The following is a 26,705-nucleotide window of genomic DNA, read 5'->3' as shown; positions in this document are numbered from 1 at the left end:
TGTTATTTTGAAATCATATTTCAATCACGGTCTTTACTTCAAAGAGATAAGTGCATATTATGTAGTTAAAAATGCACGTCTAACGTGTGTGTATATATATATATATATACATAGTGTATATGTACCGTTTTTTTATTTGCCCCCCTACTTTGGTCCCTGGCCCCCCATGTGCCCCCCCTAAATATGAAAGCTGGAGACGCCACTGACTACATTTAGTATCCTTAGGCAGACATTAGCAGGTGATCTCTTCTCCTATTATCAGGCCTTTGGCCTCATCATAGCAAATCTTTTATCGTTATGATTACAACAAAATGTTATGCTGAATCTACCACACGGTGGTCTGGATGATTTTGTACATACCCACTCTTCCCTCATATAGATCACCCAAACCTTCTTGTGCGCCTTATGTTAGTTCACCAATAGTGATCAGCATTTCCTTTATAATCATTCTCTTAATTGTAACCAATACACCTTCATGGATCAACAGTAACCTTAAAGACCTTAAGCAAATATTTGATTGATAAAAGTTACAATCACTATGGGATGTTGAAATATAACACTACATTATTTCAGGAGACTGATCTGTGTCCGTATACCAAATATAAAAGAATAGCTGGTGAATTAGCTTATCTATCATTATTGCGTGAATAGTTGTGTCACAGTGTATATTATATCTACATGTATGCCTTTTCAAATACTACAAATTGAGCCTTTTTGAGAAGTATACTGCAAACTAACATGTTTATGTAAAAGTGCGTAAACAGCCCTACACCCTGAAGAAGGAGAAACACTTCAGTCAGGATCTCATAACTTATATGAGCTCAAATGACTTGGAGTCAAAAATATGCATAATATACTTGATGACCAAGACCTGGGGCGACTAGGGATGACTATGCGGCCCTGGCACTTTAAAGCCAGCAGCCGCCAAGTGAGGTACCTGTGGCTGTGAGTATCCAGCCAGCAGCAGCAGCAGTTATGTCATTTGGCGGCAACCGGCCTTTAAGTTCCAGGGCCGCCTCGTTCGTTCAATCTGCTGCTGGAACTAAAGTAACAGTTAAGTATACGGCTCTACTAGTGACTGGCCCACTAGGCATCTGCCCATTGTGCGGAATGGCCATTCTGGGCCTTGCGCTATATTTTCTTAAAAAGTTAAATAGTTAAGAACTTTACAACTTTACAAATAGACAACACTGCATCTTCATTTAAATCGAGATCATGATTTTACATCCAAATGAAAGGTCTAAAATTGTCTTCTATATATTGTATGCATTGCAAGATAAAGGATACTATATAGCCATACGATGGTATATATGACACCCAAATAATGATACACACTTTATTATTTCTATCAAATATTGGTAAAATAAAAAGAAGATGAGGGTATATACCCGAAAGTTCACCGGAGGACAGGATATCCCCTGCAGTGTATCTAGACCCTGCTGGGATATCCAATCACTCCGATGTGCACCTGTAACAACTACAGTAATCTGTTACAGTTTGAAATGCCTGACTGCGCGACTGGGCATTCCATGCCCAATTACCCCTGATACGATAGTCTGTGTTGTCTGCTTTACAGAAGTATATACTTTTATGGGTATTTTTGGTTTATTTGTTTAAAATTAGAGTTGCAGTCCCATCATACCTAATGCAAAAATTCTACGGCTTCGTAAAATATAATGTAGACCTTATAGTATGTTTTCTATAAGTGCTGGGAAAGTATGGAAATTCTATATAAATGAGGTATTTCTAAAATCAAGACACCTGAATTGATAAATTTGGATGGAATTTTCTACCACTTTACCTAATTTTGTGAGGATTCAGAGAGGAAAATTTCTATAATAAAAAAAAATAAATCACATTTTTTCTAGTTTTTACTAAATTTGTCATCCAATGTAAAGCTAGAGATTTACATGTGCCCATCAACATCCATTAGACATTACTGCACATGATACATAAGTGAGAAAGTATGGACTTTATGACTTATCTTAGCTTAAGAAGAGGGCAGTAGATACCTTGTGAACACCATTACATAGGTTTGCAATGGGTATTGAACTCTAAATGTATTTTTGGGATATTCTATATGATCGCCATTTATCCTATAATGTTTTATTTTATGCTCAGCAGTTTGTTTGTTCATTTATTTCTTTACTTATTTATCCATTTATCAACCATTTATCAAGCCAGAGGTGCTGATGCAGAAGGTAGAGTTCTGACTGTGATGTCACCTATTATGACATCAGGTGTTGCAGGACATAACACATTCCAGCTCAGGCTTCACTCCATGGTATTTCTTGAGCAAAGCTGCATTTGCTGCATAGCGCTAGATATACCTGACTGCAAAATCAAAAACACTGCTAACTTCTGATTTAGAAAATGAGTTCCATGTATCGGAACATCATTCGTTACTTGAATTCACTCTCAGGTAAGTAATAGGGACAACTGAAAAACCAAGCACCCTCTCTGTATTGCTAGTTCCCTATGAAAAGTTAATCTACTTTTCCCTTATTGCCATCCTCAATACCCTCAACTTCTATATTATTTTTCTGGCTCCTTTTTTTCTCGTGCTTGATCTTTTTTTCTAATTTTCCTCATAATTTGCACATGAATTCTGTTTTTCCTAAGTACTTTTGCTTAATATTTATTGAAGAATCATCTGTTGTAATTTCAGTTTTATTCAATGTGTTAATTGTAATTTATTTTCCTGCAGGCCCTAATGACGAGGATATACCATCTAATATTACCCCAAGACACGTTGTCATCCCCCCATTGCGTTCAAGTTCAAGAGGTAGAAGGAGAGTAAGAACATCTGTGGACGTGGAAGCGCCAGGACAGCGGCGCCGGGAGAGGCAACGTAGTCGGTCTCCATTAAATACATCGGAGGAGCCAGGATCCTGCTGCATATGCCTTGGAGAGTATGAACAGGGGCAGCGTATAATATCTTTGTCCTGCCGCCACACATTTCACAGCCAATGCATCCTGACATGGCTGCAGGAAAACTCCACCTGCCCGCTCTGCCGACACCAGCTGCTTCCGGCAAACAGGTCAAGGATTGTGCTCCAGAGTACATCATTTAGGGCCTGATAGACACATCTGAGACACATGAGCCATGCAATCCACGTGATCATCTGACAATCTTGTCAAATGTATTTTATGTTTATGTTGTTATGTGTTGATTGCTTTTAATAAACATCTAATTATCCTATAATAAATGACTTGTAACTTATTCATTCTTTAAACTTTGCAACAGAATAAAGTGTTACACTTGCTTCATGCTGCTAAGCAACCACACAGTCAACGAATATTGTGAGCCCTACGCAGAACACTAATGTCACGAGAACTCATCACCTTGGGTGATGCCATGGCTACAGAAGCTATTTCATGAAAAGCAACTTGGCAGAACTCTCAACATTAGAGTTAGTTAGTCTCCATTAGTTTACAGAGCGTCAAGGTTCTGCAGCAGTTAATTTGTGTTACAAACCCTGGAAACCTTCAAATCTTTTAAATCAGTTTTATTCCTGATTACCAGGTAAATATTTGTTTCAATTTCTGTTCATGAAACATAAAATAAAAACAATATTAGAACATGGTAGATGAAACCCAAAATCATGGGTAGGCGGGCATTGGTAATAGGAGTCAGGCAAATCCCTTTAGATATTTGCGTGGCCAGCTTAATATTACTGCTACATCAATTGGCAAAAATATCACAGCAAATCCCCCTCTCCACGTGAAGCCCATGTTTCAGGAACCAGCCAGCGTCTGCACGCTCCAGGACCTTATCTGCGATGGAAGTATGGGAAAGTATGCTCCAGCATTACATTTTTACAATGTATGCAAAACTGCGGAGTGCTGTTATGTCTATGCCCGTTTTTCTGTGAATACTAAAATTTCACACATTGATGTAAATTACTACTGCTGCTCAAGCTATACCAGTTCAATGTTAAAACATTTTTTCTGTTCTTTTATTTTGTCATATTTAGTCAATTAATTTTAATTTAGCTGTGTTGACATAATGGAACTCAATTATTTGATCTTAATGAATAAATAATTCCATTGGTTGCTAACTTTCTACCGCAACCACTTTTTATACATAATCTCAAATTTGTCAGGCACTGCTTATAAAAAAAATGTTTAAGTATTATTGTTGTCTCAACAAGTGAATACCTGGGAAAAGGTCCGGAAAGGCCAAATATGTTTTATGTTTTACTGATTTTCTATGTTTTTTTCTTTAAAGTTTATTTAAACAGAGTAAAGCAACCCAAATATGCGCTGCTTTTAGAAAAAAAAAATTAAAAAAAAAAGAAAATATTTTGAGCACCAACAGACAGCGATACATCACATTGTACCATTATAGCATCTCATAACGTACAAGAAACCTGTTACGTTCTATTCAGCTGCACCTTATACACCAAACAGGGAAAGAAAGATTCTACAACACTATGGCAACAAACAAATTAAGAACTGGATACAGACATGATTTTTTTTTAAATTATGAAAGATGCTCAGATAAAGTCTATGCTCCTGGAATTCAAACTATGGTTGAAAATAAACAATTTTAATGGCATATATAGCTCTATACACGGCCAGACTGACCACCAAATTACGTGCATGTGGCCTCCAGTGGGATACCCGTGACGGCACGTTACGTTTTATACTTGCACAGCACGCGGCTCTGGTTATCCAGCCCATGGTTGCATACTACAGCCGCAGTATCAGAAAGTATGCAGCCCTAGCAGCTACCAGCCCAATGTAAAAAAGAAAAAGTTCACAGGCGTACAGTATGGCTCGAGAAATTGATGATATTTAAATCAATCTGCTTACCTTTCTGAAAGTGTAGACCTTACACTGCCCGTCCTCATAAGCATGCTTTGAAGTTCCTGGGTACTGGTTGTCAGGCCAGAAAGTGAACTATGGTGACTTAGTGGCAAGTCAATAGATTCTGAGCTGGTGTGGAGGCTTGTCATTGACTGGTAGCTGGGGGTGTCCTTGCTTCCAGCAGAAGAGCTGCTTAGATTAGCTGTCCATACTTGCCCACCTGAAGCAAAGGAATGAACGGATGCAGGACTGGAGGCCAAAGATTGCCCTAAACTTATAACGTCAGGTGTTAACTCGGTGGGTTTGTTGAAGAGAGGGCTGCTGCTGCCACTTTGTCCTCCAGCACTCCCCATGCTTCCTGTACCTGATGAAGGAGAATCCAAACTGCCTTGTCTGGCTAAAGAGGGGTTACTGGAACTAGACACCACAGCCGTGGACTTAACACCATCAGTACTAGCAGCAGAAGAGGCTTTGTTTCCAGCTTTTGCACCAAACAACCTTTAAGAAAATAAATCAAACATAAATAAACTATATGCACGTATGTTAATTACCCATTTGATGCCATTGTATTCTTCTAGAATTGCTGGGTCCTACCAAATAGTTTTTTAATCTATATATCTATGAATCCACTTCTTTGGACGCAGATATGTCAGGATTTCAAAACAGATTAGCAGTAACATTGCTATTTTGTTTCCAGTTTGTAGTGCAATGTTATGTTGCAACTATATATTTTGTTAATGTTTTGTAAACTAAAATAATATTGATCATAGTAATATGAAAATAATATGAAAAATACACTAAGGGTGACAACAGAATACAAACTTCTTTTTTTGACCACAAGATGGAAACAGTCACACATTCTTAAATAGAGACATATTATTATTTGATCCATGAGAATCACTGCCCTCAATACAATCTATTCTGAAAGATAAAGGTGACACAAAGTAATTAAACTAAGGGAGCATCTAGCAGGAATTAGATCAATGTGTTTATAGACCATTCTGATCTTAAAGTTTTATCAATATTCTTTTATTTACAAAGTTTAAAATACTGCCACTGCCTGTACTGATGGGAAGCAGGAGTGATCCTATAGGGACGATAATTTTTAAACCAAATGGATACAGGAGATGTAAAAAGTTAGGCAAAAAGAGTGATGCTCACTGTCCAAAAAATGATTACTGTCTAGAAACAGATTGTGCCAGCCACTCTGAATACAGGCATCTTTCCCAGATGCTTCTTTAAACGTTGTGTAAAAGCTTATTGGTACCAATCAGTGCTGTTGTACTGTCATCAGCACATCAGTGGCGACTCTAGAAACAATATATAGGGGGGGCACACAAGATACCACAGTCAAACTGGGGGGGCATTAATAATTTCCACCATTAAATCATACCACTGAAAAAACACACACAGAGATATATATATATATATATATATATATATATATTGCCAAAAGTAATGTGCTATGGAATGATACTTTTGTTATTGGACAATACAATACTTGATCATTCAACATGGGAAGCCTGAATCCACAATTTAGTACGACTAATCCTTGAAATCCTTTAAACAACACAATACCTTAACTTTTCCACTAAATGATTTCAGGGCCTAATATTAGTCCCTGCTGCCAATATATATATATATAAATATATATATAAATATTAGACCCTGCTGCCGATAGCAGGTATAGATCAACACATTAACACACAAACCCAGCTTTGCATGTATAGATCAATTGAAATTCACTTGTGATCTCAGCACTGAAGGTATATATCAAACAGAATCAGACATACAAATCCTGTATTTGCAGGTATACAATAATACTATATGAAATGTAGCATTGCAGGTATAGATCAAATCAATACATGGAAACAGCATTGCAGGTATTAATCAACTGAACAAGACATACAAACCCTGTATTTGCAGGTATACAAAAATAATGTATGGAAACATAGCATAGCAGATATGGATCTACAGAAGAACACACAAACCAAGCTTTGCAGGTATAGATCAATTGGAATTCACATAAAAACACGGCATTAAAGGTATATTTAAAACCCCCTAAATTACAGGGATAGCTCACAGGTTGCACACCCCAACCACGCTGCCCACATAGAACCTGGCCAGCACCCAGATAACACACATAAAATTTGCCATCTTTGTCCCATTTACACCCTGCCTGTGCCATCCTGTTCCCCAAGGCTCAAACATCCTGCTAGTGCCATCTTTGCCCTTCCACAATTATACATCTATGATACACACAATCACATTAACTCATGCTCTCCCTCATTCAGACAGTTCATCCACATATTAACTCATGCTCTCCCTCATTCAGACAATTCATCCATTTTAAGAAACTACCCCCCTTGGAGCTTCAAATGAGGGGCTACATGTATTTCTAGGACAAAAGTTGAGTGCACAAATAATGATGGAATATGTTGCTTTGGCTTGAAAATATGTTTTTTCTAACCATAACGACATGTTCATTTGTGTCTTGCGCACTCCAGGTTTGTACTAGAAACACATGCAGCCCCTCATTTGATGCGCCAAGGGATGTCGTTTTTGCAAATGTGTACTTTTTGTGCCATAATTTAACTTCCTACGTGAGCAGTAATGCCACGTCAAGGCTTCAACCCTAATTACTGATCATTCACACGCCTTTCATATCTCCATTCACTCACAGAAGCATACGCCATTCTTTCCATACATTTCCTCACAGTAGCACAAACCATTCTTTCCCCTTACAATCCCAAAGAAATGATGGTAAAGGGAGAAGAAAAAAATCACTTTTACAGCAAAAATAAGTTTTGCAGTAAAAATGCAAGGCGCTCCAGGGATGAGATGGTTACTCACGTACCACACAGGCTAAATGGCTGATTTTAATAATATTTGCAGTTCATCAGGATTTCAAAAATTGCCTCCCTCTACCATTGGCTAAATTTAAAAAGGGAATGTGACTTTTTATAGCTATATGATCGCTGTGGTAACATTGGCTACCACAGTGATCATTTAGCTAGAATACTTAAACTTTTTTTTTGTTTTTTTTTTAAAGTTAAACTACTTTATGTTTAAATAATTTAATTTGGGGGTCTCTAAGCAATTTTGATCTTTTTTTATCTGCCTTTAGAGACCCCCAAATCATTTTTTTTACATTTTTATTTTTTTTAACGTAATATTTTTTATTCTTTTTTTACAATCTATATACCAAGGTGAGGCGATTACCTTTCCAATGGTATATGTTGGGGGTATGTAGCTGCTTAGATGCCTGAGATACAGGCATCTAAGCAGCATGCCCCCATACCTCTTTAACTGACAATTGTCAGTTGTTAATAAAGTTGCGCGGTGACGTCATCGCGTCATTGCGCGAGACGTCACCGGGCAGATCGGGTGGCCCCGGTGATGCCCTTCAGTGTGAGGGGCAGATCGCCGGGGTAGGTGGTGATGGAAGTCCACAGACCTCCATCAAGGTAAGATAGTGCTCCCCCTTGCCCCCCTGTAGCGACGCCACTGCAGCACATTATGTGTAAAGTAACAGTGCAGAGTGCCCTTTTTATAGTAATAACATCAGATTTATCTTAAAACAGCGGCAACTTTTTAATATAAATTAAAAAGATTACTTTTTACAAATATCTTACCTCCGAAATGTGGGAGAGGCGATATCAGGATATTTGGATCCCGGCTGTCTAAGTCCTTGGGTATTACAGGCACTGGCTGATGTCGGACTTGATTTGGGAGAGCTTGATAAGGAAACACTTTCTGAATCTGACACTGCTACTTTCTCCTTCTCCTTGTCTGTCTGATTAATGGTGACAGGGCTGGAACGACCAGAGCCAATCTTGGACGGTTCTCTTAGTTTGGTGCCAGAAGGACCTGCTGATTTGCTACTGACATTGGAATCAATACTACTTGTGCTGGACCTATGTCCACCTCTGCCTGGAATACCGCTAGTGCTTGACTTTGAAGGACGAGGTAAACTACGGTACTGTAGGGCAGCCTTTGTATTTGCCAGCAAGACCCCATCATCTTGATTCTGAGAGCCATCAAAACTTGTTTTTCTCCCAGCTCCTTTTCCACCAATAGCTGCTGATTTAGGCATTTTTCCCAGGGTTGCTGATCCACTTGTTATAGTTACTCCACTTCCAGTTATGTTAGAAGAACCAGCCTTCTTGAAACCAAAAGACCCAGTAGCAGTGGGCCTTGCTATTCCAGAAGGAGGTTTTTTCCCTTCATCACCACTGCTTTTACCAGCATCAGAAGGAGAGCGCTGGAGAGATCCACCTTTAAGGGGTGTTTTTACTTTCTCAGAAGCTTTCACATCATCTGTTTTACCTGTCAGCAAATACAATATCAGCATTAGAATTTCTCATAATAAAGAAAACAACATGTAAGCAATGCATGTAACTAAAAGTCCCCAACAGAACATATTTCCAGCACATAGAGTATCCTATTCATTATAACTTGATAAATAGCTGGCATTGTGATTTTAATTAATCTACATTTATCTACGTTCTGACGGAATAAATCTTTACATTGAGGCCTATAGATGGAACCAAATGAACAAGCCTGTTTAATTTTTAGAATGGAACCAAGATCATCCAATGTAATACACCCCTCACAGCTTTTTTTCTCTGTTTTTTCCTTAAACCTGTATTTGAACATTTGGTATGGAAGGTTTCACATTTTCTAGTTACTACAGTAGACTAGGGCAGTCGTACAAATAATGACACTAAATAATGGTTAAGCAAAGTTTGTTTCCTCCCCAAACGATTGTGGCATACAGATTCATGCAGCCTTTCATGGCATTGTGGTGCCAAAACTTTGTAAAAAAAACTAAGGAAAAACTATGATGATTAGGGACATCTTTTTTAAATATGTTACATATCTTGGTGTGAATTTTCCAGTTAATGTTTTGTATTACACAGAAGGGCTGGGATGAATACATATTTGAATTGACTGACTGATCATACAAATAGTGTCCAATAATTCCCACAATGGGTTGTATTTCATAGGTTTAGAGGGCTAGAAAGGTTCCAAGTCTATCAGCAGAAAATTGATGGCTTATATGGCACATGATTCAAACTGACAATGTTCCAAATGAAACAAGGTGAATGATTTGCAGGAAAGAAAATTATGAGGACAGACCTATGGATCTCAATATGAATAACTGTTAAATCAAGAGGCCATAGTCTAGAAGGCATTATTTAGGGATTGGAAATTAGACAATGGGACTTCTCTCTCTCATTTAACACCGTTCCTGGGTACTTCTACTGAAAGAAGTAAGCATCCTTCATACGTCATGCATGTGTGCTAATCAATGGAATAAGAGCTCCTACTGAAATCAATAACAGTAACAGCAATCACGTGATGTTTTTCTAGCATAGATTGGCCACAGCTACTCTCACCGATTTCAATGGGAGTGCTAATGAGCATATGAAGGTAGTATCTCTTCTGCTTACGTTCAGATACAGAAGTCTCATTTTTATTTCCAATAATGAAAGTATGCCTGCACCGATTTGTATGCAGTAACTTGAATCCATGCAAAATGGACTCCAACATGCGTTAAAAAATACAATTTTGTAGTCTATCCTTCAAGACTAGCAGGTTGCAATACTAACTTCATGAACGTAAGGTTCAGCATGACCCACAGTAAAACATGTAAGTAGAACTTAAATTAAGTAACTCTTGTCATGAGACTTTGAGAATAATTATGTTTTTTTCATCTTAACACGCAGACATGTGCCCTGCACAATGACTAAGCAATAAGAGAAAAAGAGAGGAACACAAACAGCGTAGTCTGTACACAAATTAGGCTAACACCTGGTGTTTTAAGCGAGCTGCTTCCAGATTTATGTCTTGATGACGAGGTCCCAATTTGAGCTGTCATGCCTCTCCTCCATGATCCAGTCTGAGAGATGGACATAGATTTTTGACCACCTTTTTCTGACTCTTCAGACAGCCCAGACTGATGGCCTTTCCATTTGCCACCCATGTCTGATGTAAGTTCATATTCTTCCTCTTGTTTCTTCAACTCATCAGTGCACCATGACTCAGGATCTGCCAATGAGCGCTTTTCAGAGTCTGTCTTCAACTACAATCAAAATATTTTATTTAATCAACAATATGACATGAAAAAGCAACGCAGGTGCTTCAAAATCCAGTTTTTGTAAACACTGAATTTCTCAGTAATCACACTATCATACTAATGATAATTTAAAATAATTAATTATAGTTATCTACAGTTGAGCAGAGCCTCAAAATCAGACTGATGTTTTGGGAAACATTATACACCTCCTAGTTGTAACAACAGGGCTTGTAGCCTTGTATATACTGCCTACTAGTAACTCCTTGAAATGTATGAAGTTCAATACCTAGTTAGAGAAAAAATGATTCATGTTTTATAGTTGCTCTATCTGGAAACAAATAGAAGGTTTTTGAGGCCCTAACAATACTATAAACATGAATAACATAGTAGTAATAAACATGTTCCAGGTAGGTCATGGACATACTGTACATGGGAATCACTGATTAAGCTCTACCGATTTAGTTATTCACAAGTACATCCATTAATATTCATTTTCCATTACTTCCAATGCATCTAAGATTGTTTCATTCTCTGCAGGAGCCTTGGCAGATGTAATGATATGCCTAACATCTTAACTTCCTTCTGTGTCTGCCTATATTTGCTGAAATAGAACTGCCAATTCATATGAAAATCATGCAATACCTCCCAACATTTCAAATGTCCAAAAAGGGACACTTTTGCTTTGAGGATGCGGTTGGAGATGTGGTTAGGAGCAGTTTTTTCATAAGCTTTCATTTTTTATGCCTAATGACAACTTTTCATGTAACTGAGAAATGCATTTAGAAGGGGACCCTCGTATTAATTTAGAAAATGTATAACCTTTATAAACATATTTTCTTTTGTTTTAGATGGCAGTCTAGGCCACTGGGGGCACCTATACCAGGTTCTCTCCAGAATTACTTGTATGTGAATGTCCAAGTGGGTGCCATAGTAATACATTGTCTGATGAGCTAAAAACCATAGGGAAAGTTTTATTTATTATTATTATTATTAATATTATTATTGGAGAATGCTGTTAGTTTCTGACAGCCATAAAATATGATAGGAAAAGGAAACTATTTAAGAACAAAGACATCTTGAAGACGAAAAACAAATGTCACATTACTGAGTTGAAACATGACCTGGTCATTATAGCAATTAAATGAATCAAAAAATTAAAGGGAAAAAAAACAACTATAGGTTGCTTTGATAAACACATTGAATATGTTTTTGCATTCTGTGCAAATGTTTGCATGTGCCATCCAAAGTCAAACAAATATGCTTACCTGTGCTTGACTACTCTTTCTCGGAGACACCATATTGGAACTGACAGAAGATGTTGTATTCAAATCATCTGTACTGAGATTATCAAGGGTGTCACTAAGGCCACTGCTAGCAGAGCTACTGTCATCCCAACTGGAAACAAAACGACATGTATATTACACCAATGTATATAATTTTCAGAGGATAACAAAAGTAAATTAGACATAACTTTATCATCCTTAAATATATAATGGACACATCTGACTTGCTTTATTGCACTTCAATGCATATAATAATTGTGTGACCCCTTTACATTTCTACGTGGTCCGTTTTGAAAATGCATGGGGGAATTCTGCAGAATCTACTTTCCTGCCACTGATTGGCTGCTTCAGCTGTCAGTAACAGGAATGCTCCCATAGATTTCATTGGAAGTACTGTACTACTATTGGCAGCTTACACAGCCAATCAGTGGCAAGAGACTTTGGATCATGAGAGAAGAAAGAACATATTTTATAGAATGGCTGCAAATTCTCAAACTGTTTAATTTATTTATTTTTTCATTTTTGAAGAGAGCTCAGAGTACTTTAACATGCATTCTTCTGTTGTATAAAATTTTGCATCAGTTTCCATCAGTGAAAACGACACTGAAATAATTTAATTAGCCCAAGTAACACACTTACTGTACTGCTGTGCCTGCCAACATTTTGAACGGTTGACACTTTTGGTTTAGGGAGTGTGGTCAGATACAATACTAGGGGCAAAGGCTTTACTGAGATTGAACTCTCTTAATAACTATTTATGTAACTAAGGACATAGCATTTAGAAGAACACTAGAAGAAACCATATTTTCATATTTTCACTGTTTACATTCCCATTATTGTGAATTTAAGGGCTGTAAAACACTGAAATGTATTCTGGGGTTTCGAAAAAGAAAGGACAATCAGAAAGACCTAAACAGAGGCTGCATATCCAGTTCTGGCATCAAATGCTACTTCTTCAGGATTCCTCTGTAAGAGGAGAGCAGTAATATGAAATGTAATACAACGAGATGGCTTGTAGCACAACATAAAAATAGCAAAGGTTATTTTGATATTATGTGTAAAAAATATGTTGAATACAGGTGTAAGAATTAGCGTGGGGCTGTCCGTAATCTGACAGCTCCACTGAAGCTTCAGGCTGCAAAAGATGCACCCAGTGCTCAAAGCATCACATTCAGAATTACTTAGAGCCGTTGAACGCACAGCGTATTCATAGCCCACAGTAACCACACACAGAATATCCCTGGGATTCATATTCTTCGGATGCTAATTATGAAATGACCTTGGACTTAAAAACAAGAATTCAGAAGCATCAGAGCCAGCTTTGAGGTTATAGTGTGATGATTCTGTAGATATTCTTTACACTTCAGTTATTGTTTTTAACAACCACCATTTACTGTAGAAAAAAGGCAGGGATAAAAAATGTTTTCTATGGTTAGAACTAAAAGGAATCAGATTATTCCCATGATTAAATTTATTTATTAAATCCTTTGAATAAGAAGAGCAGCACATACTGTTTCCAAACCTGCAGTAGAATTAGTGTGACAATAGAATGAACCCTTAGAAAAATGGGGATCAATGTTCAAATGCAGAAGTGACAGCTAAGAACCAACATTTTATGAATGGAAAATAATACATATGGGGATACATGCATGGAAATATGTATGTTAATTAAAGCCAGTGGTGATGGGTTAAGAGCATACTTGTGTTCAGCATTTTAACACAGACCCTCAAGCCTGGCTGATCACCTTTGTCAATGCTGTGCCGGTTTCACATACCTTGCATAGAGGCATCAAAGGGGTTCCGCTTTAAGTTGTTTTATATATATATCGATATATCCAGAAGTATATACCCAGTTCAAAAATATAACTTAATTGGAATTGATTTAAACATGCATATGCACTGTTTTTCAAAAAGGTCATGTCTGATCAACATATTGAATGTTAAAACATTTTTATAAATTGTTTTTAGCTGGATAAAATGTCTGATCTGCATTAGTGGCATATGCATGGTGAGTATATGCAATGTATCCAAGTACATTGGATCTGCTGAATCAGCCCTCCTTAGACTCAGGCTTATCCTCAAGGCCATACTAGGTAGGTAGAAACAGGTCATTTCTCAACACCATGATTCATAATGTGAACCCCAGGGTTTCTAGGTGTGGTTCAGCAGGATACTTTGAGTACATATAGACAGTCACACTTTGGTCTAATTTTCTAATTCAGTAAGCTAGAACTTAACGTACATCAAAGTGACCAAATCCGCCTGTGGATTTTTGTCCATCCAGATATTATTGGGTGGAAGGTTTCAGTATGCTAAGTCCTATATGCAATAAGCAAACCATTAATGAAATGCTTCATGATATGGGTAAACCACCTGGATACATTTCATTTAATTAGAAATTGCCTTTAAATGACTGTTTCAAAGCCACAAGCTTTCAATTATTTCAGCGTACTGCTGGAGATACGACTTGCCGAGAAAACAAAACCAGGTCTAAGAGTTTTATGACAATACCGTAAGGGCTAGTCATTTGCAGCATGTGATGTTACAAGTATATAAAATAAAATGTTTCACTATGTTTATAAATACTAAATCTGCTTCCAATTTCTTTTTTACTACAGCATGGATGTACTGCGCACATGAGAACAACAAGGTATATGAACAAATGTACTGTAGCTAAGAAAAATGCATAATGGAAATCTGAGAAATCCTGCCAAACAAGCGGGATGGCTGGCAAGGAATAAGCAAGGACAACCACACACGCATTTCCAGCGCCAAACGCCTTTTAAAAGATCAAAGTTAGGACAAACATATATAACCTTATTTCATAGCAAAACCGCTTCTTATCTGGCAAGTGTCCAAAAACACAAGCCTTGTTTTTTTAATATCAGCAGAATAATGCATTTTATTCACACAATTGAATTTCCAACCACATTTCATAGGACACTTGTGTTGAAGGTGTGTGCAGACGTAGAGAGGGGCAGGTTCAGGTGTGGAAATGGGCAGGGCTGTCCTGTGAAAATCAGGACACTTGGGAGGTATGCATTTCCTGTTACTTACTGCTGCTATCCACTCATATCCAGCAAACATTCTGAGATTCTAGAAATGAAATTGGGGAGGGCTGGACTATCGGGATGCATACAGAGACAGCCTAGGAAGAAACTTTATCGGGGTTTGCACTTTGGTTAAATTGGTTAGCTGAAACATCTGCTCACCTGCAGACTCCTACTTTGGTGGAAAAACCACAGAGACGGGGAAAATAGGGGATGAAATTAGGGATTAAAATTGTCCCCGAGTATAAATTTAGTATGGCTAGTATCTCATAGTACAGGATAACCAAGTACAAGATATGCACAATGAGCATATAAGATTTCAGTAAATATTTAATATTTGAAAACAATGAAACATGTTTACTCATTTGCAGCATGTTTAATTGTTTTATGCACTGTGATCATATTCAGAGCCTTCCAACATAATAAAATGGAACAATGAATTTATTAGCACTGCCAGACATTGTCTCCATGTGTGCCTGTAAATAATATCAGGACAATTATCACACACATCCTGAGTTTTACCCCCTTTAAAGTAGACTAAATACAAGTGAATTTAATTACATAGAAAATTGTGGAGTAATTGAAAAAGAGCAGCATTCACTTACTGACAATGTACTGTCCTGCCACACGACCAGTAACCGGCATTCATTAGCTTTATTTGCTTTCCAATGTGTACAAATGTAATTATACATTGTTACGTATAAAGACCTCACAATCGGGGCAGGCTGGCCCAAAGGACCACTGCCATCCAGGCCAGTCAAGACTCCTTCAAACGCTGCCCCCTTGTGGTGGCGGGAGCTCCGTGTGGTCCCTTTACGTGACCCTGTGGTAATAGTGCTTCGGCAAGCAGCTATAGGCATGTGAACTGTGGTGATGTGTGATTGATAGAGTGGGGTGGGATGCAGTGTGTGTTAGTATATATGTGTTTATGAGTGAGCGTACATGTTGTAACAATATGTTGTACCACGCAAGTGATTTAACCAAATTAGGGAACAGCTGCGCTCAGGAACATACATCAGTGTATTTCAGTCAGAACATCACAGCAGAAGCAGTCTTGGAAATGGAATCAATAAGGAAAATGGAAGGGTTTTCCCGCTTCTGGTTAGAAATGTTATGTGATACCCAGTCCAGCGCCACAATATGTCAACGTTACCAAGTCACTAATGAATCAACCTGGGATGAGTACAAATTGTTGCGTCTCCCTTTAATGTCTTCCTCAATTATTCCTTAGAAAAGATGTGTCACATGCTGGGGCTACTCGTACGCAGCCACTAAACACACATAATTACAATACAAACTTTGTGATGCCCATTTTGCTCAGTGTCAAAGAAAAACGTGGAGTAAAGGTCACCTTCAGCGTGCATTGTATCCAGTAAAGCACTTTGGGAAATGAGGCAGGAGATGAAACACATCGCCATTGAAAGAAAGATGTGCAATTTTCAGTGTCATTCATTTAATGCCAGTTTAGTGACAGTTTAGTTGTAAAAAAATATTTTCATTTTTATATATTCCTTTTATTTCTAATCTCAATCTTCTGAAGTTAATCTGACATTTCTTCTAAAAAAAAAACCAACAATCAAAGGTTTTCACATCTCATTTTTTTTTAATTCTATCAAATTTTGCAACACTCTCATACAGAGGAAGCAATTTCCTGCATCATCTACGCATTTCTCGGTCTCAGCAAAAAGCAAACGTTATTCATCCTTCATGCGTCTTTTGCTCTGCGATTTAGTTGTGTCCCAGGCTGTCAACATAAATGGCAAACACATTGAAAATATATCCTTTTAGACCAACGTATAAGGGCAAGTTATTCTTGTTTCAAAATATCTTATTCTTAACCTTTCAATTATATCAACATATATTAAAAGAAGGTCATTGGTGACACAATATAGCCTACAGTTTACAGATACAATTTTCAAGGGAGAATAAAAATTGGAGACTCATGTAGTTAAAGTTCTCACACAGTTACTGTGTTCATTTAAATGCCAATATCCAGGTCCAAATGAGTTAGTTTTCCATACAATCAGCATTAAAACATTATGTTTGCCTTAAACATGAAGGTCACAAAATATTTACTAGTATTTAAAAATTGCCAGGACAATAGCAGCCTGGATTATTTATTTTTAGAGGTATGATATCCCAGTCCATCTCCTTCCAGCCATGGGCTCCAGACCAGACTTTGCTATTCCTTTAAAAAAGTGAACTAAATGTAGCTACAAAGGAAGAATGCATATCACCTATGCCGTTATTACATTTTTAGAAAAGATACTGCAATCTATGAACACATTATCTCTATTGGAAGATCATGCCACTTTCTATATATATAAAACATTGAAATTAGGAAGCATATTTTTATTTGAATGCTTTAAAATGATACACAGGATGCAATTGTATGGCAATAGTAACCAAAAACATAACTATGCTTAACTGTCCATGTGATTTCTAGGGAATTCTGTATGGGAAACCATTGCTGAAGTTTGTACTAATACTGTGATAAGATTGCATTAAGATGAGATAGGGAAACTTCTGGTATTAATTGTAAAATCTGGAAGAGTTTGAAACAAACATACTTTATTTGAGTTTGACTACAAAACAACAATATTGTTGCAGATTAGACAATTTGTTTTGTTTTACTGCAGCTACATCTATCTAGATGGCAGCTATGACACAAAAGGTTAGCTCTATCCTAACATACCACCACTAACACACACACACATGTATATAGGCCAGTTATTTATGACATATACTCACAAAAAAGCAAACCACTAAAAAACTTGGACACTGCTTCAAACATGAAGACTCACTTATGGGAAGGTTTCCAGATATAAGAGATGCTTAGATTGGATTGTTGGGAAATCCTTTATTGTGGTCTGGCGTCTATCCTATTTTAGCTTAGGTTAAAAACACAGAGAACAGAAGGAATCATTTTAATCTTACTCTGTGGGATCTACATGGGCGTAATGAAAATATGAAAACTGAAGCTAATATTTGGCTAAATGGTAACACTGATAGGGTTACCGCTATATTCAGTCTCCTAGCTATCAATTAGTTTTGATGCAACGGGCTCTGTGATCATACTTAGCCCCAAAATACATAAGAGTGCTATAATGTCTCTTGGAAACCTGATTCCACGGGCCAGTCTGTTTCCCACCACTATAAACTTACAGAACATGGAGAGACTGGAAAACCGCTAGCTCAAAACTATCTGTAGATTTCAAACCAATTACACAAATACAACGTTCATAGTTCCACTAAACATTTTTTGATTACAGGTTTCTCTGCAGGAAAGTGACACATTTCCAGCAACGGCTCAGTAAACCATATATTTAATATCTATATTGAAAAACGTATATTCAGGATTACAGGTTTTATGTGTAATTACTGCCTAATTTCAAATTATGTTATAGGAAATCTTCAATGAAAAAGTATTTCTTTGCAGTTCTGCAATCAAAGTAAATGAAGACAGAATAGTTTTTACATGGGATTTCCAATAGTCTCTTTCAGCAGAAGGTTCTCAATGGATATATTTCACTGTACAAACTAGAAGGCCTGCCAGCCCTCATAAAAAGCAAATAAACTTAGAAAAGCCACCTCTTCCGAGAACCATACAACCTTTCCTCATAACACTCTAAGCCAGCATCCTATCTAAGCCATCTAAACGACCAACAACCTCGACAGCTCATCCTGACTCGACCAACTCATTCTCATCCAAGAAGTCCTCTCCTGCTGCTTCACTTCCCCCACAACCGACTAGATTGTAAGCTCGCAAGAGTAGGGCCCTCTTTTCCTTTTGTACCAGTTTGTTATTGTTTGTCATTTTAAAATCATCCCATCGACTGTAAAGCTCTATGGAATCTGCTGGCGCTGTACAAAAAATGTAATGTAATGAGAAAACAAATACAAATAACAGATGGCTGACAGCCAGACATCTTGTAGCCACAGGAAAAATCTACAGGTATCACAATCTGTCTTACCTACATGACAGGTATTTCAATTCCTTATGTTACAAATAAGAAACAAAGACGGCAAAGCATGACAAAAATTCCTGCAAGAAGGGGAAAGGGAGACGAGACAACAGAGACGAGACACTAAAAAATTCATTTTTAGTGAATAAATCCCACCGAGTCATTTATATTCCCACCAGCTTGAATAAATCATTACAGTTTATTACATAGGATGCTGATACTTTCTATTAGTCGATAAATACCAATTCCATGGAGAGCCAGAACTAACTTTTTGGAAGAATATTTGTGCCTGGACCAGTCAAACCCAGCAACTGATATTCTGACATTTTTAGTTGTATACATTCTGTTTAATGCATGCTGACAGCAAATTAATTTATCTTACAATAATTGAACAAATGTGTGCAGTATGCACCGATATCTGGAAAAGAGTAACAAGATTTCATTTTTATTGAATCCAGAACTGGTTTTATTAGACAGACAACTGTATGTTACGTATTAACTGATATGTTTCTATCTTTAATTGAGCAACTATAAACTTTTTTGTGGCTCCAAAACAAATCGCAAGATAGAGCTGCAGGATTCCAGTTTCCACGGTACTGCCAATCGCAACTGTGCCAAGTTTTATTTGCATAATGAAAAAGTGAGTACTGATGAGTGTTACAAATTAATAAGCCATTTTTTTTCTTTCTTTTCTTAAACTAATCATAACCAAATGATACTATGAGTCTCACCTGTCTGCATCCACTGTGACATCATGCACGCCTCTATGGATGACATCCCGAGAATTGACAAGGTCGGGGATTCGGTTAAGACTTCTGGTGTACAGGTTTAGACCGCCATCTGTCATATACCTTCATGCAAATGGAAAAAGTAGTGTCATTAATAATGATTATAGGGCAATTAATAAGATATCCAGCCGTATAGAACATTTGAAGACCAATGGTGAAGACTAACTTTAATTTGGCTCTGAGCATTCTTCTCAGTCACAGATTGCCAGCCCTTTCTATCTGTTCTTTACACTGAACCTTCTCTGATTATTTGTAGTACACTGTGAAGTGGTTACAAGGCATCTGGATTAGGGTCAAAACTTCCATTAAGCAAGAAGGCCAGCTGCCCCAGGCTCTGTAATGCCCCTCTGCCCTTTTGTGCTTTCAGAAGCAAATGTGATATCAGGGCCCTAGTTCTGATCTAATCTGCATATTGTAAACACAGTTCAGACTGTGGTGCTCAAAGCTATCAAATGTATCTGCTCTGTCATTTAGTACTAAGTTTACAGCATTGGAACGGTACAGTAAGAGATGAAGGTATACAAATATTGTAATAGGAGGTGGCATTTAATACACGTGAAAGATCATTTGCTAATTTCATCATAGGTTAGGTATGGTTTATTGTCAATGTGTCCCAAGAGGAATATATGTATATGTATATATATATATATATATATATATATATATAGTCACTAGATGTTGGTACTAAGTAAGAAATCATTATATGTCATGGACCCTAATTCCCCAGGAGGAGTATTCACTGGTAGCCCTACACTTTGGAAATGCAATGTGTTTCTGTATACCAATGCTGTCAGTTCCACTACTCTAAATAAGTAATAACTCTCAGTGGAACGAAACCCAATTGCTGAAATCCAAACAAACTGTGTTTATCACATTAAAACAGCTTGGAAATCCTTTTAATTAAGTAATATAGTATAAGCACATGAAAAGATTAAAAGAAAATGGGCATGGGTCTACAGCAATGCAAATTAAAGAGGGGGAGCTTTTCCAATCAGATAAACTGCTTTTACTGCACAGAGAAAGCTTGTCTCAGGCATATTTTTATAACATAGAATATAAGGCTTGAGCTATCGATAGAATACATTAATTTTTTTTACTTTTGGAAACAAAAAACTGTGAGAGTGACCGTAGAAATCCCTGTCCATACAAAAAAGCTATTTTGATCATATTTTTCATAAAACTAATGAAGAAGCTCACCCGCTGTTGATATCATCAGTCCTAAGACTCTTCCCAAGAATGTCTCCATCACTCATGTATCCTCCCACATCCACCTCTGATGATATATCAAGATCATGGTTTCCTTTTTCACCCATTTCAACTTGTGCTATGTTTCCAAGACGAGACACGGCAGCACGGCGTAGAGGAGTGGTGTACATGAAACGTGAGGGATCTGTGTGTATGAAGCGTCCTGTACCACTTCGAGGATAAGCACCAACCAAAGACGGAGCATCGCCTGCTTGTAGTCTAGGACTGTTTTGGCCAAGTCTCCATGTCATTGTAGAAGAGCGGCTTGTTAGGCTTGGTAAGCTTCTCCCACTTACTTCAGTTGTCACAGTGCTATCAAATGTTGTTTCCAGAGTGCTGTCAGTACACAGAAATAAAAATCTGGTTATAAAACAAGCAATAAAGTACATACAATAAACTAACATACAAACTATATACACGTAAACTAAACTTAAATTAAGTTTTTATATGTTCCTTTAAACATTATATGCAGATATGTCTGTTTAAATAGTTTTTGTATAATGGACATGCGACCATTTGAGATAGAAAGACAGGCTCCAAGAAATTATGCAAACAGCTGACTGTGCATTCTGCAACAAATTATTTTTGCAGCAGTAAAGTGAAAGAGTCAACTCAATAATTATAAATTTGCGTACACATGAATCCAAGCTAAACTGAAATGTTTAGCCATTTTTGTCAGTGGTGTACTCTGGCCAAGGGTAGAAGGTCTGACAGACCCTCTACTGCAAAATCAGGGGAGCTCATTAGAACGCTTCTGTTCAATGAGCTAGATACAAGGGAAACCTCTCATCTCCCCAACCAGTCCACATCTACGCTGGATGACTGTGATGAGACGCCACAGTCTTTGCCGCATGGAATGCATCCTTCAGAGAGAAGAGCAGGCATGTAAGTCATTCGTGAAATTAAAGGAAACTAAAGGAAAATGAGCTTGGCCAGCATATATTCGCCACTGAAAACAGGTTCTAAACAAATGTGATGCACTCTGGCCAGTCTTATCCAACACACCCAAACAATGTTTTAAAGGGACACCAGACAAAGTCCAGAGAAAGGCATGAGAGAGCATGCATTCCTAGTAAATATCTGCCCAACTTGCGGAATTTTAAGTATTCTCTTAAATAATGAGGACTGAAATCCTGAGACAAGCCTCAGTGCCTACAACAATATAATGCATATAATATATATATATAAATACATAACAGAAAAATGCAAAAAGTAAACCTGTGACTTATTTGAGTCCCACGTAAACTTGACATCGTTTCTTCCAGGTTTTGTCTCAGATCAGCAATATTCTTCACAGTTCTCATTCTCCGTGTCTCTGGGTCTTCTCCTAGGTGACAATACTTAGTTACAACCCCAGAATGGACATTGATTAAATATTTTTGCTTTATGAATTTGTCTTGCAAAATATAAACGGGTTTATTCACTGGAGCGAGAGTCGGCAGAAGAGTTTGCAGGACAGTTGCAGTTTCAACTTCCTCAAATCCCTCTGCAACATAAAGGATTACTTCTGGCTAATTTCTTTGTAAGAAGAGAGGAACTGGATGTGTACAATACAAAGTTTAACCAATGAGGTAAACCTTAAGAACTAACACTGATTTAAAGATGCTTTATACACGGCTATCCAAGCACTTTATAATGTAATGTGAAGTCAGCGAGATGCAACTGCAACTCTCCTGACTACTCTCTTGTTGGTGAATAAACACCCAACATCATCATCATACCACATCTTTTTGATAATGTTTAATAAATACTAGATGATTTGGTTCTTGACATTATATCTGAAATATTCACAGCTCATCGCTGTTTAACAGACTGCGCCAATATTTCATGTTATTAAAATAATCACCTAAATACAATATACACATTCTGTAATTTGGTAAATTAATTTTTCACACGTTACCACGTACGAGATCTACTAAAATACAACATGATAGATATCCAAAATAAAAGTGTCACAAAATAATTAAAATGGCGTTCTTAATCAACTGTGAAAATCTTCAATATAGTAGCCAGTTTTAAATATTCTGTGTAAAATGCTATGTAGCCCAAGGGAACAAAGTACTTGCGAAAAAAAACTTAAAATGTTACAAATGCAACTTTGTCACATGTACTAAAGCAGGAATGTCATCTTTAATGTATCATCAGGAATGCTATGTAATAAAAGGATAGAAGTCATATATTGGAAGAGAAAGAGATCTCACATCAAGTGCTTGATTATGAGATGTGGATATTTGGTCGGCTTCAATACAATATTTAAAGTAAATATTTAAGACCACTGAAAAATAAAGTGGTGGATTTTAATATATTGAAATTAGTTTTTGTTATATCATATTAACTAATATTACGTTCTGATAATCTTCATATATAAGAAGGCAATTATTACTGATGAGGCGTCAGTGAGAGTACTAATATGAGAAAATAAAATGATATAAAATACAGAGTAAATGAAATCGAAGATTTCTGTCTGTATTATTAATTTCTGTCTGTAAAGGGACAACATACTCTGGGTGCATATACATGTGGGACCATAAAAAACATGGAATGGGAAGCGCTGCTCACTAGAACTAATGATCCGAATGTTGGAAGGGATCTAGAAAAGATTTTATAACAATAAGTATGAAATAAACAATATATTAGGGTCCAATTAAAGGGCAAGCAAGAAGTTGTTGAGAGTTAAATGAAGTTCCATAATTTAAGAGAGATATAGAAAAAAGTATATGTGTAGTAGAGAACAGTTAAGAACAATGTGAGGTCGGTAAGAGTATGACACTGAGGTTTATTCATGAAAGTGAGAGTTGGCAAGAGAGCTTACAGGAGAGTTGTGGTTCTAACTTGTTTAACTCACCAAGCATTAGAAAGGGTCATCACTGGCTAATTTATCTTAAACCATAGCTGAGCTTGTCCTGTATAATGCATAGTTCAATCAGCAAGAAATTGTCAAGAACGCTCACTATAACTGGACCACAAGCTCACTGGGTTTGGCCGGGGTGTTATTGGAGAGGCTTTGTTAGTGTCAGGATTACAAATTTCATTCTTACAGCTAATATAGGGTCAAGCAGATAACATACAAAATATGTCAGGGTAGAAAAGGGAAATTGGATATAAATGTGTGACACAATAAAAAAATATTTTATGCCTTCCTATAAATATTTCATGCGCTCAAGAGGGCACCATCGAAGACTATCACATGGTAGACAGTTAATTAAAATAGGGGTACAAGAATAGCAAACTGAAGTTGCTGAACATAATGGTAATGGAAAAGGAATATTTTCTATAGTTATATTAGAACTATGGAGAATTTCAAGACAAAATATATGTGTACTATATGTGTAAGTACCGGTAATTTGTCCTTTTCAAACGAGACAAAGTAACAACTTTACCTTTGACAAGGATTCTGGAAAGTATGACTTATAGCAAAAGGCATATCTTCTGTACTCCTCCCACCAGGCATTTAACTCACCAAGTATCCCACAGTAAAGTGCATGTTCTAGGTCCACCAACATTGTCATGATAACTTCTTCATCCAAGTAAGCTGTGCCTTCACGTAGGCAATTCTCATCTTCCTCCTCTGGCCAAATTTTACTGATATCACATAATTTATTACCAAAAGTGTTGTCAGCCAACGGTGAACTCTCTTCAGTAGAAATGGTTAATCCATCTTGATTTTCAGTAACATGGTATGATGCCCTTGTGAAGGATGACATAGTACATAAGGGTGCCATGTTTTCTGTTTCCCACACTCTCACTGGAGATAGGCAGTGTACAGACTGGGAAAAAATCCTTGACAGGCATCTGGTTTCAACTTTTTCTTCTTTTTCAATGCTGAATTTTGATCCGGATGACTCTTCACACCAATTTTCTTGGTAGGAAAACAGCACCCTATTTTCAGCACCTCCCCTGAGAAATGACAAATTTGTCGTGGACTTTTGTTTCCTAAGAAAAGTGCCTCTTCTGACATCCTTGCTTTTTATAAGTGGCAGCTCAGTAGGACGCTGCATCTTTTTTGGAATAACAGGCAGGTGTATTTCAAAGCTTGCAAAAAAAATTACTTCAATGCATTTTTTCCTCCGCTCGAAGATTTAGACATAGATTTCGTATTAGAGAACACTTGAGAATTCATTATGTTGTCTTGACTGAAGAGTTAAAGGTGTTTTTAGGAATCCTCCCTTCATACATTTACAATACACTCCATCGATTCACAGGTCCAGCTGAAAAGTAGCCTCCAGCTGTCGTTCTCCAGCAAGATACCAGATGTATCCAAGCAAATTACCTTCATTTCTGCAAGGATCCAAATTCCAAGCCCCTGCTCATTAACCCTTTTTTCCTCTCCCCTCCGACCAGACGAGTCGTCTTAATCCTGAGCTCCCGCACACTTTATATTATCTGACACAGTGCTGCAACTACTGTGCTCACGTCATGGCTCAATACAAGCCAAAATGAAGCATTGAGGAAAGCTCTGCACAAGTCGCTTGCTTCGGTTTTAGTATTCAACCTGCATTCCCAGATCTATGACTCTTCCCTTGCACTGCAGTACATGCTGCTGGCTGCCATGGCAGCAAACAGCCTTCTGGTTATACCACGACTGCATCAGCTATACAGTTCAAAGTGCCACAGGTTTATAGACACATGCTTAAGAGTAAATGGCCATTATTACTTAGGAGTTTAGCAAATGCACACCAAAATATTGGAATGTTCTCTGATATTCCTTATGACAAAATCATGTATGATTTTATCATTTTTGCCAGCAGATCCTGAACAATTATTCGCGTTGGTTCATTTCAACCAAAATGTCGCCTTTAAATCAAACTTTCTTAAATTGTGTACTTTTAGTCCTGGTCAAGATAAAGGGATAGCTTCTCACATGCGTTTTTGCAGCTTTGGAGGAACAATATTTTCTTTACTACTGTACACTAAAGCTGATAGAATTCAGGCTTTACTAAAAATAAAGTGAGTACTTTAGATGTCTCAAAATTTGAAAGGATGGAAAGGGAATATTAGGACTTAACTAACTAAAGTGGATCTCTGACCTAAAAGCAACTATGCATTATATAAAAAGATCCTAAAACTGCATCCATTGTTATCACTAAAACATAAAAATGTTAAAATATATATTTTTAAGTATAATTTACTTAAAGGGAACTCATTACGCAGCTGACCCAACAGGCATATATGGAAATGAACCTTTATAGAAACATAGGGAGGACAAGAAGTCAGAGTCTAAAACTAGAAGGTCTAGGTGATATAAGGGAGTTTTACTTCACTGAGAAGGTGGTTGATAAGTTTAACAGACTCCTATCGGAAGTGGTAAAGGTTAATACAGTAATAAAATTTAAAATGCATGGGACAGAACTAAAGCCAGGGCCGGCCTTAGGGGTGTGCGACCTGTGCGGCAGCACAGGGCGCCTGCCCGGGACTTAAATTAAAACATCTGGGTTTTTTTTGTTTGTTTTTTAACTCTATTTAACATAATTTATTTGAAA

At 37.3% G+C, this 26,705-nt stretch overlaps 1 protein-coding gene across 5 annotated transcripts in view; it reads right to left on the bottom strand.

Annotated features, from left to right (window-relative positions):
- Positions 1 to 26,705, bottom strand: part of LOC149302740 (neuron navigator 3-like) — a 251,034-nt gene that overhangs the window by 60,473 nt on the left and 163,856 nt on the right. For 2 of the 5 annotated variants that reach the window (XM_089482183.1, XM_089482185.1), the window contains exons 11-17: positions 22,444 to 22,552; positions 21,178 to 21,561; positions 19,924 to 20,043; positions 12,160 to 12,289; positions 10,630 to 10,900; positions 8,448 to 9,141; positions 4,819 to 5,310 (exon numbers count right to left, since the gene is read on the bottom strand). In XM_089482183.1, the coding sequence (XP_089338309.1) occupies positions 4,819 to 5,310; positions 8,448 to 9,141; positions 10,630 to 10,900; positions 12,160 to 12,289; positions 19,924 to 20,043; positions 21,178 to 21,561; positions 22,444 to 22,552 (2,200 nt within the window). The remainder of the gene's footprint in view (positions 1 to 4,818; positions 5,311 to 8,447; positions 9,142 to 10,629; positions 10,901 to 12,159; positions 12,290 to 19,923; positions 20,044 to 21,177; positions 21,562 to 22,443; positions 22,553 to 26,705) is intronic. The other 3 variants (XM_089482184.1, XM_089482186.1, XM_089482187.1) reach the window with 2 other exon arrangements.

The sequence above is a fragment of the Sceloporus occidentalis genome, unplaced genomic scaffold, assembly GCF_023333645.1.
Source record: "Sceloporus occidentalis isolate IW3139 unplaced genomic scaffold, rSceOcc1.0.p SCAF_17, whole genome shotgun sequence".
Taxonomy (NCBI): Eukaryota; Metazoa; Chordata; class Lepidosauria; order Squamata; family Phrynosomatidae; genus Sceloporus; species Sceloporus occidentalis.
This window is presented reverse-complemented; position numbering and strand designations above follow the sequence as displayed.